Genomic DNA, 16,095 nt, shown 5'->3' on the forward strand with positions numbered 1-16,095 from the left:
TAACCAAACTCTGGTAAAGTGGTCAAAGATAAACGTTGAAAGGATGGAAACCAAACTCTGGTAAAGTGGTCGAAGATAAACGTTGAGGGGATAGTAACCAACAATAGCGGTTGTTCCTATAAAGCGCAAGCTCAAGTGTTTTACAGTGATCTGTGGACTGAACTCTAAATAGGATTCTTTGGAAAACTCAACTGCTAGTCAGCGGTTTGACTGACAATCGTAACGTTTTTTTGGTGCTAAGATTAAAAACACTGAAGCGCTCAGCGAAATCTGGCACCTAGGAGTAAGCAGCACTTACCTGTTCACCGGGCGGCCCACTTGGTCCCACAGGTCCCTCTGGGCCTGGAGGTCCAGGAAGCCCAGGTTCCCCATCGGGTCCGAAAGGACCGGGAGGGCCACGGCTTCCTGGATCACCGACGTGTCCAGTTTCACCAGCGGATCCTACTGGACCTTGTGGCCCGGGTGTACCGGCCGGACCCGGTGGTCCCGGAGGTCCATCCTCTCCTACTGCACCATCTGGACCCATGATTCCTCGACCACCGTCTCTTCCCGGGAGACCAGCGCTTCCTTGAGGGCCAACATCACCGGGAGGACCCAGAGGGCCTTGAGGGCCGGGTGTACCCTTTGAAAACATAAAGGCAAGTGGAAGAAATCAAAAGAATATGGCACTGCCATATTCTGCGGATGACATGTCCAGCTGCAGACATGGATAACAGGTTTTCAGCTGGAACAACACTATTGGTCGATTCCTTAGGGATATTAAACTGGCTCGTTTATAAACTGCTTGTACGTACGCAAAAAATCCGGTAGGTATTGGTGGCTACAAACATAACTTACTTGCAGCCCGGGATGACCGGCAATACCAGGCGGACCGGCAGGTCCAGGTCGACCTTGACGACCAGGTCTGCCTCGGGTACCTTTAGGTCCTTGAGGGCCATCCGGTCCAGGCTTTCCAGGTATTCCTTGCAAACCGCGTGACCCAAGGAGACCCGGTTCTCCTTTTGGACCTTTGACACCAGGGGTTCCACTTGGACCTGGATTACCAACCTTTCCAGGAGAACCTGAGATACCGGGAGGACCCACTTCACCAGGATGCCCGTCCGGACCAGGCAAACCCTTGGTCCCAGGCTCCCCTCGTGGTCCATTTGGCCCAGGAGAACCCTTGTTTAGAGCAGACGGGTAGATGACGCAGAAAAAACGAAAAGCTTAGACGTGAGATGACCTACGGGACAAAAATAACGGATCGCGTTGGCACCGAAAGTACACTCTCCTTCTAACAAGTTAGGCAATCAGGTGTAAAGAAGGTTCCACAGATCCTGTTTGAGAATGCAGAAATCGATAAATAGTAACAAGTGGCTAGCCACCGTGTGAAGAAGTTCGGACATGCCTCGCACGCATGGATCCGGAAATCGGTCATAGACTATCGAGTCCACAACTTTATTTCAGATTGGGAATCGGACCAAGGTTAAACATACACCACTCTTGCTGGATTCTATTCATAAACGATTCTAGGTGATATATCGTCTCCTCGGAAGAGTTAGCATATTTGATATACCTGGTTCCACGTTTGACTTCCGAGTTAAGGATTAACCTACCAAATACGCATGTTATATCAATCTGAGCTGTATGCAATCAAGCTGTCAGTTCACTTGACTAGCAATTGTCAAGGTCAAACAGAGGGAGCCTAACCACGTGACCTACTCTAGACTTTTGACTAGTTGCTCCGCTATTGAGCTCAATTATATTATAATCTGATGCGGACACTGCTCAGACGTATATTTCGAACTGGACCATATTGGATACCTAAATGAGATGTTTTCAGCAGGGAGAGTGGCATTCAATAGAGACATTTTTGCCATTCCTGGGGTGGGGGTGGGGGGGGGTAATGCCCAGGTGAACCGCGGTAAGAGAGCGCTAGAGCTTGTGTGGGAGGTTGTAGGGAAGTGGTTTTTTACGAGGCTCAAAGCAGTTATTCGGCCACCCATAAGTTGACTCCGTTATCTCATCAAACAAGATGATTTTTACTTAATTACACTTAAATCCTCGGTTGCTCAGAGAGAGAGCCAGTATACAAGATAAAAGGGCCCAGCTTTAGACATTCTGCGTTTTGGTTCCATCTCTTGTATACATGCAAAAACAACAAATGAGTAGTCAATTAAGGAGTAAGCCTGGTGAAAATCCTGGGCTAGGCCTAACTTACAAGCCCATGATAGTAGCGAAAGCGGTGGTGAGTCACTCAACGTTTGGATTGATATGACGTTCCATTGTCCCTCAGAATCCAGTCTTAGGATATTACGGATGATCTATTGACTACAGACTCCCAAAATATTCCATGAGCTCGAGATAGTTCAGTGGTTAGAGCGCGAATCTACTAACCGCAAGGTCCGTGGTTCGAACCCGGCCTCTTCATCTCGACTCTTCTTGTCTATGTCTGGGAAACTTGGCACTATCACAGCTCTTGTGCTTGTTTTGGGTGGCATGGCGCCTAGGCACCAAAAGCGGGGTCACAAAAGAACGTTTATCATTCGCAACATTCCACTAGAAAGACCAGTAGTTTGTTCGTGAGATTCTGCAAGTCCTTTCATGCAAGCTTCTTGCCGGGTTGATATCCCCCACGTTTGGTCGTTTGTAACATTCTGGAAACCAACGCAACTCCCTTTTTCCCTCGTACTTGTTTGACTTGCGCAGACAAAATTGTTTATCAATGCCAACATCCTTTATGGAGAGAATGAAGCATTTGCATTAACGTGTTGTTCAGTTTCATCTGTTACACACATTCCAATATATTCCTACTATGAAGGTTGTTATATCTGCTGATTCGTCAGTCTGTGCTATCTGCTGCTGACCCGCTACAGTGCCTGAAAAAAGATTCTCAGAAGGGAACACAACAGCTATATCCCGAACAAGCGAGTGCGAGAGCAAAAGTTACGACGGCCCCACGCTATTTAAAGGGGACTTTCTGACATTGATCCGGGCTGTCTGTTAGGCGTCAGTGAACACCCATCTACATCGATCGTGCATCTGTGAAAAGCCTGAACGCTGATCACATTCGGTCGTGCTTCTGTGGCGTGCATGAACACTTATCAGGTTTTGCTGAATTGATTGAATGATTGACTAGCCTGAATGCTTGCCGGCTTTTCTGTTGAGATTTTGGTGGAGCAGTAGGTTTGGGGCCTTCTGAGGTTACATTCAGGAATCTTACCTTCCCGATAACTGTAGTCAGGGGGTACTGATCACAAGTACTGTAGCAAATCAACGAAGGCCGGAACATCACCTTAGGCATGACGTTTTCGGCTGCAGCTACGTGAATGCTAGTTGGATCCCTACTCTCTTTTTTCTGCGACTAACATCGATTCGAGTTTTTCCAGGACGCAGTGGTGCTGGACCTTGACGATACGGCCGAATGGTACTAGTCACATGCACACACACAAATAGTTGTACACAAACCCTCATGGTGAGCCATTGTTTGTGTTTACTTGCCCTTTACTCAGACGGCCAAGTTATGCTGCCCAAAATTGCGAAACTACTAATGAGTAGTATGATAAGCTGTTTTGTTAAAAAAAGAATCCAGACAGCGAACAAACTTTGTTGAGAATACGGTTACTATGTCCGTTTTGGAAGTGATGTATGAAATTGGGACAGCTGAGCGTGCTTCTTCTCCGTTGGTTGCATATAACGTGGGAGAACAATCAATGTGACTTAAGGCCATAGCCTTCACTTTAATTCCGTACCTGATTTGCACAAGTACATTAACGCGAATTCAGCTAATCTACGGACGGCTGTTCAGATCACCTTCAGGTTAACAACGCACTTTGAAGACTGGAAGTGATGGGCCAAATAAAGAGATTTACTGGTCCCAGTTTTCGATCCTCGCTTACCTGAACTCCTACCGGGCCTTCGGGTCCAGGAGGGCCAGCTTTTCCCTCAATTCCTTTTGGTCCTGCCACACCGGCTGGTCCGGGTTCACCAGACTCTCCAGGAGCTCCCTGAGGCCCGGTGGCACCGATATCTCCTGTTGGACCTGGAAGACCTTCTTCTCCCTTGAGTAAAATGGAACAGTGGAAGCGATGCGTAACTCTCATAAGCGATAAACAAAGAAGGGATGAGTGTAACCCTCGGTCTAGGTGAGGCAAGCTTACAATTCCGGTTGACAAAGTCGTTAGTATAAATTCAGTTCTAATCGTGCAAACGCTCAACAAGACAAAACCGGCGATGGTGTTTCAACTTTCACTCGAGGAATCCTGTAAGCTGTGACTTCAGCATGTTGTTGAATCTGGGTTTAATGCGCGAACTGTGGGAGGGCACTGAGTAGGATTCACCCAGTGGCCTGTCCTATCAGTATCCTCGATGAAGTCCGATCCCTCGCATACATAGCACAATACTGGTCTTTTTGTAGCAAAGTTGCATGCGGAAACTTGATGCAGTTAGCTCCGGCATCAGCAGAGAATCAGTCATAAACAAAACCGAGTAGACGCTTTGCTCGGGGGGAGGGCAAGTGTGGTTAGCATTGCTCTCGTGTTTATTGATAGTACTGGATACTAACTGGATTCATTCATCTTCAATGAAAAGGGTGATTCTATTCCGAGCAAACGACTGGTGATAACACAGCAACCAAGTCAGTTGGCAGTAATTAATTAGGAACAAGCGTTCGTACGTGGTTTTGCAAAGTTTGCATCCGCATCACTCTCTTGAAGGTTAATTAGTCCACTCCAGAAAGAGCAAGATCGTCATTGTGCTTGAGTTTCTGCTGTCTGATTGGAGTTCATTGAAAAAAAATTCCTTGGCGGTTTTGGGATTTGAAACCCCGACATCCGACATGCGAAGAGAGCGTGTTAACACTGCTCGGCAAGAGCATACCGGACGTACTGGAATTATCGTCGTAGCTTGACGCTGATCCCACAGATGGTCTAAAATTACGGAATGGGTAAAAATTTGCATCTTTCGTCTGCGATTGAGGATTCGAGAAAAAGAGTCTGTGTGCGTATGCCAGCGGAAAGTATTTGAATGTCGTGCAAAGTTAGATCACACCGGCATCTCACCAGAGCTCTACCTGCTTTTCTATGATTCTGAATCCTTTGGAAATCAGTCGCGGCTGTGCAAGCTGTGGTCAGAAACCTCGGAGAAAGAAGACAACATGGAACCCAAAGAAAGTTCGGTTGGCCGCTCAGGAAACCTGAGGACCGTCGCGCTCCAGCAAAAACCCAGTGGCCAGCGAACCATACAATGATAACTATGGTGAGAAAGATGAGGATGGCAACAGAAAGGGCGGCTTATTCATGATAACCACATCAACCGAAATATCGCAGCAGATATTCGAAAATACTGGTTGGGCATAACAGCTGAACTGAAGTAGACCGATCTAAAGGACGCGTCATTCGGAATAGTTGCTACAATGCCCCAAGTGGGTGAGAATTCAAAGTTGCTGGCAGTGTTTGATGAGAACAATATTCTTAGGAGTGTGTTGAAAAGACAAACAGGTGCTGACCGGAAACCCGAGCTAAACACGCGATCGCAGGAACTTTCTGGTGAACGACATCTAGTCCTAGTGAGTGTGAACGAATCCCGCAACCCGAAAGCCATTTCTTGCCCAATCGTTTTTAATCAGGAAGACCGAGCATTTTCTTTTTGTCCCCACTTTTCTGCTCGGCAAAATGAACGTGGACGATATGTGACGCTGTGTGGAGAGATGAACTGGGCCCGGTCTTGAACAACAAAGCGCGAATTCGCGTTTCCAAACGAAGGAAAAACTTCCATGCTTTGAGGCCGTATTCGGTTGCTTCCTAGTGAAGGATTCCACTCTGAGGCATCTAATCATACACGCCGAGATCATGAAAATACTTTTAACATTAGGCAGTTCGCAGATGAGATTTGTGCAAAAGCGGCTATCAATGATGAATGAAGGTGTTTCCAGCCATGAACAATTGATAGACAGTCTGTATTTGACATGAGCGAGACAACTCCGAGATATCTTATACAAATCGGATCACAGAACCACCCATTTTCTAATGCACTGTTGACAGCGGATGCCCGTGACCTCACAATGATTTAAACTCATACAGCGGAAGCAAATTCATACAAACTCGAGATTCACATACCCGATCTCCGCGATCGCCCTTTGAACCCTGCGGTCCCGGGCTCCCAATATCACCCATCTCACCGTCCACCCCGGTGGGACCATGGGCGCCCGGTTTACCGACCAGACCACGAATCCCTTTTTCCCCACGAACGCCAATCGGCCCGGGTTGACCACGTGCTCCTTTCGATCTATAAATACGAAGCCTTTCGTCTAACTCACGTATTCATTTACGATGGGCATGTAGAAAACGATACGTATCAGTAACGCACATTGCAAAATTCTGGAAGAAAAAGGGTTTAAAAATTTTATAAAAGTTGTCCGAGTTTTCGGTCTGGACCACTCTACTGTCCACAATCGCCGGAAAAGCTTCATCGATGAACGTTAGTCATCTTGCAATGGTCGAAAATGTTTTGGTAAAGTTGTAGCGTTTGTAATCCGTTGTCACATTTATTTACCATTTTTTTCCTGAACTTAAACTACATATTGTATTTTATCATGACGTTTGTTTTAATTTTACGAATAAACAATTTTTCGGGGCGACTTGATGACTTCTTGCTGAATGAGTGTAATTACGCTCTGTTGGACTGTTTGCTGACTGTTGAACCAGTGGGACTAGATCTCTGTGCTTGTGTGAACTGTTGAACCTCACATTGAATCCCCGTGACGTTTTTCAGCCGTTAATAGATTTCCTATCGTGGAATATGTCACTCGCACGTGAATCATCCGTGGGAAATTTCTAAGAGTGAATATTTCTTCCACAGCCGGTTGCTGCATCTGGACCGGCGTAGTGGACTATTGGATCTGCGCATTCGTGAGTCCTTATTGACTACTTATTCTTTTCTTACTGGGATTTTCTGATTTTATATTGGTTACTTTGCTCTTTCATTTGTCCGAACACGCTGATAAGGTCCTTGTCCGCTACAAAGTCATCCAGTTTGAACCCCTCCTCTGTGCGTATCAATAATGGGTCTCAGCCCTGCGCTTTTATCACATGGTCACTGGTGTACCGAGTGATAATCAGTTCGAGAGATACGGCAAGTATGGTACTCTTCTCATCATAGTAGATGATTTTAAAATACATCTATGATCCCAAACAGAATGTATTGAGGAATGGACTCGCAGGTGAACTTTGAGTAGCGAGCCTCAAGTCTTCTAGTCAGTGATTGGGTCGTGAATTTGAGACCAGCGCTTACAACCCTGGAAGAATGACAGAGCTTCGACATCCGCTGAACTCACTGTAACAAACTCCTTTTGACAGAAAGACCCGTTCCTGTTGAATATGTACATGCCAGCTGAGGTCTTGGTAACGTAGGATCTAAGAAAACTAACGGAGTTACCGGCCGAAGGTTAACATTCAAGGTGTTTATCCTTCATGAGGCAGACAAGCACTCGTTTTTGGATACTACAAGTAGGCATGGTATCATTCCGAAAACGGGTGGGCTGAATTTTCAAAAAGAATTTAAAAGGATAACAAAATAGCTCTTCATAAACTGGCTGCTGTTCCAAGTAACTTCCAAGTAAACAGTGTTTCAGAAGCCGCTTAGAAAAATCCGGATCCAAACTTTCTGAAGTGACCTTGAACCCCCGCGTCTCCGTGTCATCTACAAGGGACAGAGAGTGGCTAGGTTGTTGTCTGACGGCTTGTCGCTGTTCATGAGAAGTAACGAGTCAGTACACTTTTAGCATCAAGTGATCTTTCTGTACGCCAGAGAGTGGACTAAATTCCGGAGGAATACACTCATTTGCAAACCAGTTTGGTTTTGCGGTAGACTCACCTGGGTTCAAGTAGGGTATAAGGTTGTCGGCAACTCGGGAATCGCTCCTACTTGATAAGCTTTAAGAACGACGGAAGCGGTTGTGGGTTGTCAAAACATTTTGAGCAACCTTACGGGTAGTGTATTACGTCTAAAATAAATTTTCTCGGTACAGCTTCAGCTGACGATCCGGGACTCCTAGTCAAATCATTTTAAATTTTACATGCAACGATATGAGCGCCATTGATAAAATTCAGCGTGCATCATACATACCCAGGCTCTCCGGGACTCCCAGGCAAACCTTGTGGTCCTGTGGGCCCAACAACTCCGGGTGGACCTTGAGGTCCATGGGGACCCCGGTCACCTTTGTCTCCTATGCTTCCTTGCATTCCGGGTCGTCCTTGGTCTCCCTTAGGACCGACTTCACCCGATGGACCAACGGGACCCGGACTGCCACGAAGACCGACCGGACCACTCGGACCGGTCGGGCCGATTGGACCAACATCCCCTTTGTCGCCCTAGAATGAAAGAATGTGCAGTAAACGGTAAAGCGTTTTGGTCTGGTGAGCAGCTGCTTCTGATTCGGGGGCAAACAGCAGGCTGAGAAGAGAAAATACGCGCCAACCGCGATTCAGCTGCTCTAATACTCTCCAACTCAACTGAATTCCGTTTCTGAAAATTCCAAAATCTAAACGCAACAACAAGTGATTACATACTATTGATCTTTTGGCATTTTTACGCATGGTGTAATTTGGCTTAATTCAGGGGCTTTTTGAAAAAGAGGGAGTAGGAATCTGTGCGTGTGAGTCGTAAAATTCAAACCTCCAAATAAGTCCTTGACATTCAGGCTGCCAAAAGTACACATGACAGTAAAAATCCTTCAAATGCATTGGTGAGTTTTCTGAAGACCTTAAGTGTACCTGGGGTCCTTCAAAACCTTCTACACCTGGTCTCCCAGGGTTTCCTTGTGGACCACGAGGGCCAGCTAATCCACGTTCTCCGACAGCTCCCTGCTCCCCAGTTTGACCTGGTGCTCCAACCATACCCACGGGGCCGATTTCTCCAGGAAGGCCAGGTTCACCGGGCTCTCCACGGTCGCCCACATAACCCGGGGGTCCAGGACGTCCAGGCAAGCCCTGAGGATAGAAACAAGGAGCAGTTTGGCGGGATAAGATGGGAAGATTTTGAATACACCACTTTTGAGATTACCCAATCACATTTGTCAATACGACTTCAACGTATCACCTAATTTCATTGTTCAGACTGACTGGGGTGTTGTCTCTGGGCATCTAACTCAAAGAGACCAGGAAAATTTGCAGATCCCTGAAGAAGAGTCATTTGCAGAACCAAATGCATCCCACCTGGATATCTCGTTTATGTGCTTCAGCTGGGTTGCGTCCGAGTCTCGCGTTAAGACCGAATTCCCGTGAAAATAAGTCTATTCAACGAATTTTGTACAATTCTGGGTTCAAGAAGAACTCGGTGACTGTGTCTATTCGACGATCCTCAAGAAGCGCGACACTGTCGCAGAGTTTTCAGCAACCCTGTGAGTAGTGCTCCTCTTCAGACTTCAGTTCATTATGGGCTAAATATCATTCCATCTATGATGAGAAGACTTGCAGACCGTTGAATAAAGAGCGAAATTTGGAGCAACGCATTGGACGCTCCCAGTATCCACGCTTTTCTAAGCTTTCTGAAAGCCGAGCTGTTATGTGACTTGTCAAGGTAATCAAGCTATGCCTCTAAAATTTGTCTGCTTTGATAGCTACCGCGGTATTTTGGTGCCAACCTCGTGAGTGCAACAGCAATAACAAAATTTGTAGTTCCACTAGACCGGCAACGTAACATGCTTCCTAGACAACCAGGGTCCATTTGGGTAGATCAAGTGGCGAGCATCCGACATTAGCCGTCTGTCGAATTGTACGCTGGTTCCTCCCAGTTTAGAGAGACACTAGAAACGGTTTTTGTTAGTGGTACAAATGAAAGACTAGCAACCTTTCTTTTAGTTTTTGTCAAGACCTCCTCTAATTTTGGTATGCTCTCAAAACAGAAATTTTGCCTATTCACTTACCACAGGCCCAGCACCCCCGACAAATCCGGGAAGCCCTCTTGAACCCTGAGGTCCAACTGGACCTATTGGTCCGGTCGGCCCTACCGGGCCTTCATCTCCTTTCATTCCCGTTGGGCCTGACGGTCCAGGAGCTCCTCGTGGTCCAGGCGCACCGGGTGGGCCAACAGGCCCACGAGGTCCAAGAGGACCTATCGGACCAGGATCACCCTTCTCCCCAGTACGACCGATGGGCCCAGCTGGACCAACTGCACCTTTGGGCCCCTGTGATCCAACAAAACCAGCAGCACCACGCCCACCTTGATTGCCCTTGAAAATGAGACAATAGTTGAAGCGAAGTTAACCAAAAACGGTACAAGCAACTTTGTTATGTTCCAAAGATAATCAACAAAGTCACATACCTCATATAGTTCACTATGAGTCTCGGGTGGAATGACAACTAGACACAATGCTCCGATAAACACTAAACTAAACTAGTTCAGAGTCGTTGGTGTGACTCGACTGTGTAAACATTAAAAGTTGCTTTTTAAACAGTACTTGACCGAAAACTGAGTACAGGCATAAGGGAGCAGCAAAGGAAATTGACTCATTTTGAGGGGACAGAGGTAATACCTCATACCACGAGACGTTTGGTTTGTTTTTCGCATCGGCAATTGGCTTTTATAGTCGTTATGGCGCTCAAACTGACTGCTACCTGTTCTTATACTCATTGTTCATCCACTCGGTGATCCTTCATTAAAGTCTTACGAAACCAGCTGCGTTCACCACAATTTGGAACTTTTCAACAAATTTGCGAAACTGGGGGGAGTTGTTTGGGATTTTATGAAATGCAATAGTGATCAGGGGGTGTTACGAGGTCGGTGAGTATCAATTCGCACCTTAGCTCCATACTTCTTGCGATTCAAGATAGCCGTGGCGTCGTCCGCTTGGTGATTTGGATCGACTGTCTGACTGCGATGAAAAGATTATACCAAGCTTTTCGAGAAATACACTCATTTGCAAATCAATTTGGTTTTCACAAGAGGCTCAGGTGAATCTCTCGTTCATGGCATTCTACAATTGAATGCGCTGCACACAGGCCACCTCCTGATTCAGTTGGCACGATATTCGAGATATCGCAGTATATTTTCATAAAGGTTGATGAAAACTCCTCGAGAGCCCACGACCGGATTCACCCTTCCCATTCGGGGTCATTATGTAGTCGCAGTCTCCGAGTTTCCGTCAGACTTATCGTTCTATTTAAACCCATATCATGAACGAGAGATTCGGTTGAGTCTCTCGTGAGAACCAAATTGATTTGCAAATGAGTGTATTTCTCGAAAAGCTTGGTATAATCTTTTCATCGCAGTCAGAAACTCGGGGACTGCGCTTACCTGATGAGCCCGAATAGGAAGGGCGAAACTGGTCCTGGGCTGTCGACGAGTTTTCAGCAACCTTGTGAGTAGTTTCCTTTATGAAAATTTTACCAAGCTCTTCACCTTACGTGCTACATCGTACTGGCAGTCGTTGCAGACCTATAATCTGGCATCCACTACTTTTTACATAGGAAAACTCAAAAGTTTTGTGTTTTTGACGAGGATTATTCCATTGGAAGTCGGTGGTTCTGGGGTAGAGTCGAAAAGAAGGCATCTTCTTAACGACTGCACCTAGTTTTCAGACAAGCTTCTACTGAACAGGTTGTTTGGGCCAATAACTTCAGACAACCCCCTGTTTGTCGCTTCTCATGGAAGCTCCTCCTTTTTACATTAGTCTGTTGAACTTGTGTTCTTCCTGGGCATACAGTTTTCTGACGTTAACTCCATTCGTTTCTAAATTAGTCATTTGATAACAGGTGATAGATGCAGTGGCAAAAAGTATTTAAATCGCCCCCGTTTATCAACCAACGTATTAACTGCTAATAAGTAGTAAAGAACTTATGGACGTCATTGTTGCCATCACATGCACAACAGAGATTTCAGAGGTCTAAGTAGTGGATTTCATATGTGAATAAACAATTCAAATTAATCCGGCTTACCTTTGGACCTTCCATACCCCTCGACCCCGGCTCTCCAGGCATTCCATTTTCTCCCTTACTCCCAAGGGGGCCATCACTTCCTCGGGGCCCCGCGTTTCCTGGTTCGCCCTTGGCTCCTTTTTCTCCTCGTTCACCTCGTACACCCGTTTTTCCAGGTGCGCCCTGGTCTCCTTTTGGTCCAATGAGCCCACGTGGCCCACGATCGCCTTTGTACCCCAGAGGACCGAGAGGACCACTGTCACCAACCAGCCCTGGCGCTCCCGGTTCACCCTTAAGCCCAACGTTTCCCTGAAATTTAGAGAAGACGTGATTAATCCGAAGTCCGGGTGAATAAACTTCCGTTTTTTCATCGTGACAGGTAAGCAATCACACTCAAACCGACTCTTGTGCAGACGAATAACAACTGCAGATGTTCCCGGTATAAGCCGAGGTTTATTGATTTATAGGAGATTACGTCATGGTTGATGACCTTGGGATTAAGTGTGAATTGCAGATATTCAGATATTCAACTAATCAGGATACTGACGCAGTACCTTCTCTGTACTTCAAAAACGGCGGGAAGAACCGTGAATACGATAAGCAATGGTCTGGTAACCAGTGAAACTGACATCTTAGTTGACCTGGAAACAGAGTGTGGTTGAACCTACTTAATTCAACGTGAAGTTGTTCCAAGAAAGAGGAAATGCTGAGTGACAGATTGCCGACGTCCAGGGGGAAAACAAAATGTGAAAGTTTGAATTGGACAATTATCATTCTGGTCATAAGTAAATTACAGTTGCAGCTACGCACTGTGACCATCAGATGTCGGAGCTCCGATGCAGTACTATGACAAAGTACAAAAATCGCTTACTTGTTGTCCAGGATTCCCAGGCAAACCAGGGCTTCCCTGAGGACCACGTTCACCGGGTGGCCCTCTTAGTCCGGGTAAACCTGTGAGGCCTCTAGGGCCCTGAGGTCCGAGCATACCTGGGGGGCCGACTGGGCCTCGAGGGCCAGGGGGTCCCATAATACCAACATCACCCATTTCGCCTTTCATTCCGCCAGGACCCATGCTCCCTGGCAATCCGCGAACTCCCGGTGGTCCGGGAGGCCCCATGGGACCCTAGGAATGAGAATGTGCAAAGAGAACCAGAAATTTTCGAGCTACTAATACTCGATTTTGTAAAAAAAACATATTTTGGAGTCAAGCTACTTGGCGAGACTTCAGTCCTAGGCGATTAGTTTGCATTACATAGAGCTAGGTTTTTCATACCAAGGCCTGTGATGGAGATACAATCCACCGGAACTTCAAGTTGATCCCGTTGACTACATAAGGTCTTATCCGAGTTTGAATCACTATGGGTGCACTGGTGGTACAGTACAGGTCTCAATAAACGTACCGGTCGACTTCATGCAACTTTATGCGTTCGAATGATGCGATGACAAATTCTTCCGGTCACTCTTTGCCACTTGATCTGGGAACCAGCGGTCTGCGTTCTGCCTGCGACGCGGAATTTCACAGAATTTTCACAATGACAGAGAAAATAATCTTCTACGAACAAAAAAACATTAGCTGTACAACATAAGGTTGATGGAAACTCGGGGACTGCGCTCACCTGATGAGCCCGAATGGGAAGGGCGAAACCGGTCGTGGGCTGTCGAAGAGTTTTCAGCAACCTTGTGAGTAGTTTTCTTTATGAAAATTAACTGTTGAATTTGCCTCCACACGATTAATTCTCTTATCCGTCCGAAATTCCGTCTGCTAAACGAACCCGGTTTCCTGTTTCCCTGAGTATGGAGCGACAACTGCCATCTTCCATGTGAGAATCCAGTGTTAAATTGTGTTCTCTGTCACCGGCGTCATAACCAATCGATAAACGAAGTGGATTTTAAACGCCAAGGTGTTAGACTGCATCTACATTCTTCGGTATATGAAGGTCGATGTACAGCCCAAAACGTACCGCTGCTGTTATCCGATCATCAAAAACGCAATACGTACTATTCATATGTTGCAAGGGAAGGCAGGTAACGGAAAATCCCATTTAGGTACCTAAATTGTAATTAAAACAACACTAATGGTGATAACCGTTCGCAGGAAGCATGAAGGATGAGACACTGCCCAAGCCTAGACAGGAGCGGTCTGTCTTGGCTCGAACTCAACTTCAGTATAAGTTAGGTTCGAGCCATGGACTTTCCGGTCATTGAGTTCGCTCCTCAACCGCTGTCCGTGCTCCCAAGCTCAAAACTGGATCTACTGAGGGATTCCACAAAGCAAATCTGACGCATGCGATCGAGGAAACTTCACAGATAGATCTGTAAATAAATGAAACTAGTTGAGGGACACTGAAAGTGAGACTAACTAAAGATGCAGATTGGAGCTATCCATTCGAAAAGAAACTTGTTAATAACGGAAAACTCAAATTAATATCAGTTGAATCATCGTATATGGTGATCTCAAAAAAGTAACTTGTTCAATGGTCATTTGAACATATCGGAATCTCTTTCATAAAGGAAACTACTCACAAGGTTGCTGAAAAGTCTTCGACAGCCCACGACCGATTTCGTCCTCCTTCGGGTTCATCAGGTTAGTGCAGTCCCCGAGTTTCCGTCAACCTTATGTTCTACTCGAACCCAAATTGGACTGATTTTGATAAAAACACTCATTTGTAAATCAATTTGGTTTTCACGAGAGACTCAACCGAATCTCTTTGGTTATGATATTCTCGAATATCGTGCGAAATGAAACATGAGGCAGCCTGTGTGAAGTACATCCAGTGGTAGAATATCATAAACGAGAGATCCAGTTGATTCTATCGTGCAAACCAAAATGATTTGCAAATGGGTGTATTTCTCGAATATCGGAATCTCATTTATGCGGCAGCAAAGTCCTCACTGAAAGGGTGTTGTATGAGGTTACTTATCGATCGTCCTTTGAGTCTATCGCCAATGTCTTTAGCGTCAGGTATTCGCTTTTTGAGCATGTTGATGATACGCACTAGTTCACCCTCAACAGTATGGTCCCCTGCAATGGGATGTTGCCTGACAGCTGGACTAAAATAGCATTTTTCGAAATGTGGTGTTCGCACAGCCCTCTTCATCAGTTACCTCCCTACAAGAACAGCATGGTTCTTCACACCAGTGCTCGATGTAAAAAAAATTCATCTCTCCCGAAGATACCTTTCTTCAGATCAATGGATCTGATTTTTACTCAATGTTGTAATGTCGGAATAGTACAAAGTTCCAAGCAAAATGGATATTTTTCGTCGACCGTAAACAATGAACGGCCGAAATGAGGCGGGAAACTGCGGTATGGTGGATGGACGAAAACAGACTCGACCGATTGATCGTGTATTATGTCACGAACAACACATATTCCCGCTTAATATAAACAAAAACCTGGAAGAATCTCTTTCCTGTTTTCCCGTGATCATTTCGTCTCATAGTGGAAGACACTGGCTTGGAGTTGGGCTGCTGATGTCAGAGGCAGAGGTCGGATTCGAACCACGGACTTTTTGGTCAGTAAATTCGTGCTCTAACCACTTAGGCCATCTCACCCTTCTTTATTGTTTGTTCTTGTTTTCAAACTCGTAGCGTGTCTCTGTCTTCTTGATGATGTCTGTTGTGCTGGAACAGAACTCCAAAATTGTTCGGAACGGAAATATTAGTCTTAGAAGAAGAAATCTAGGCAAAAAAGGCCGGGGATGGCGTGGATGCAGTGTTACCTGATGGAATCACCAGGATCCTTCAGAACAGAATAGGTTCAGAAGAATTTAATTGTAGCTTTCAAGCACTCTTCTGCATCCACTAAATTATTGCATTCTTTGATATCATCCTGCTTGGATGGATTGCAGTCAGACTGATTGGTTACGTTAGTGTGTGGATCAGAAACCGCAAACTGACCTGTAATCCGGGGGGTCCTGGTTCACCAACCGGTCCAACTTCACCAGTCCTGCCTCGTGGGCCAACGGGACCGCGGGGACCAATATCTCCCTTGTTACCCTGCGGTCCCACATCACCTTTGTGTCCCATGGGTCCGGGCAGTCCTGGGGGCCCTGGAAGCCCAGGTTGTCCTTTGCTCCCCGAGAGTCCGCTCGCTCCAACCTCACCATCCAATCCTGGTCGTCCCTAGAACAAAACGAAACGAGTAGCTTTTGAGGGATAGTCCTAATTTCCCTTACACTAGTACTGAGATGGAATGATATAC

General features: G+C 46.1%; 1 protein-coding gene across 1 annotated transcript in view; it reads right to left on the minus strand.

Annotated features, from left to right (window-relative positions):
• T265_08579 (hypothetical protein) overlaps positions 1 to 16,095 on the minus strand; it is a gene marked incomplete at both ends in the record, with an annotated part of 64,582 nt that overhangs the window by 16,461 nt on the left and 32,026 nt on the right. The window contains 10 exons of the mRNA XM_009174424.1: positions 299 to 622; positions 838 to 1,161; positions 3,879 to 4,040; positions 6,096 to 6,264; positions 8,104 to 8,348; positions 8,751 to 8,966; positions 9,902 to 10,207; positions 11,913 to 12,200; positions 12,763 to 13,014; positions 15,792 to 16,016. Of these exons, the coding sequence (XP_009172688.1) occupies positions 299 to 622; positions 838 to 1,161; positions 3,879 to 4,040; positions 6,096 to 6,264; positions 8,104 to 8,348; positions 8,751 to 8,966; positions 9,902 to 10,207; positions 11,913 to 12,200; positions 12,763 to 13,014; positions 15,792 to 16,016 (2,511 nt within the window). The remainder of the gene's footprint in view (positions 1 to 298; positions 623 to 837; positions 1,162 to 3,878; positions 4,041 to 6,095; positions 6,265 to 8,103; positions 8,349 to 8,750; positions 8,967 to 9,901; positions 10,208 to 11,912; positions 12,201 to 12,762; positions 13,015 to 15,791; positions 16,017 to 16,095) is intronic.

This window comes from Opisthorchis viverrini, assembly GCF_000715545.1.
Source record: "Opisthorchis viverrini unplaced genomic scaffold opera_v5_228, whole genome shotgun sequence".
Classification (NCBI taxonomy): Eukaryota; Metazoa; Platyhelminthes; class Trematoda; order Opisthorchiida; family Opisthorchiidae; genus Opisthorchis; species Opisthorchis viverrini.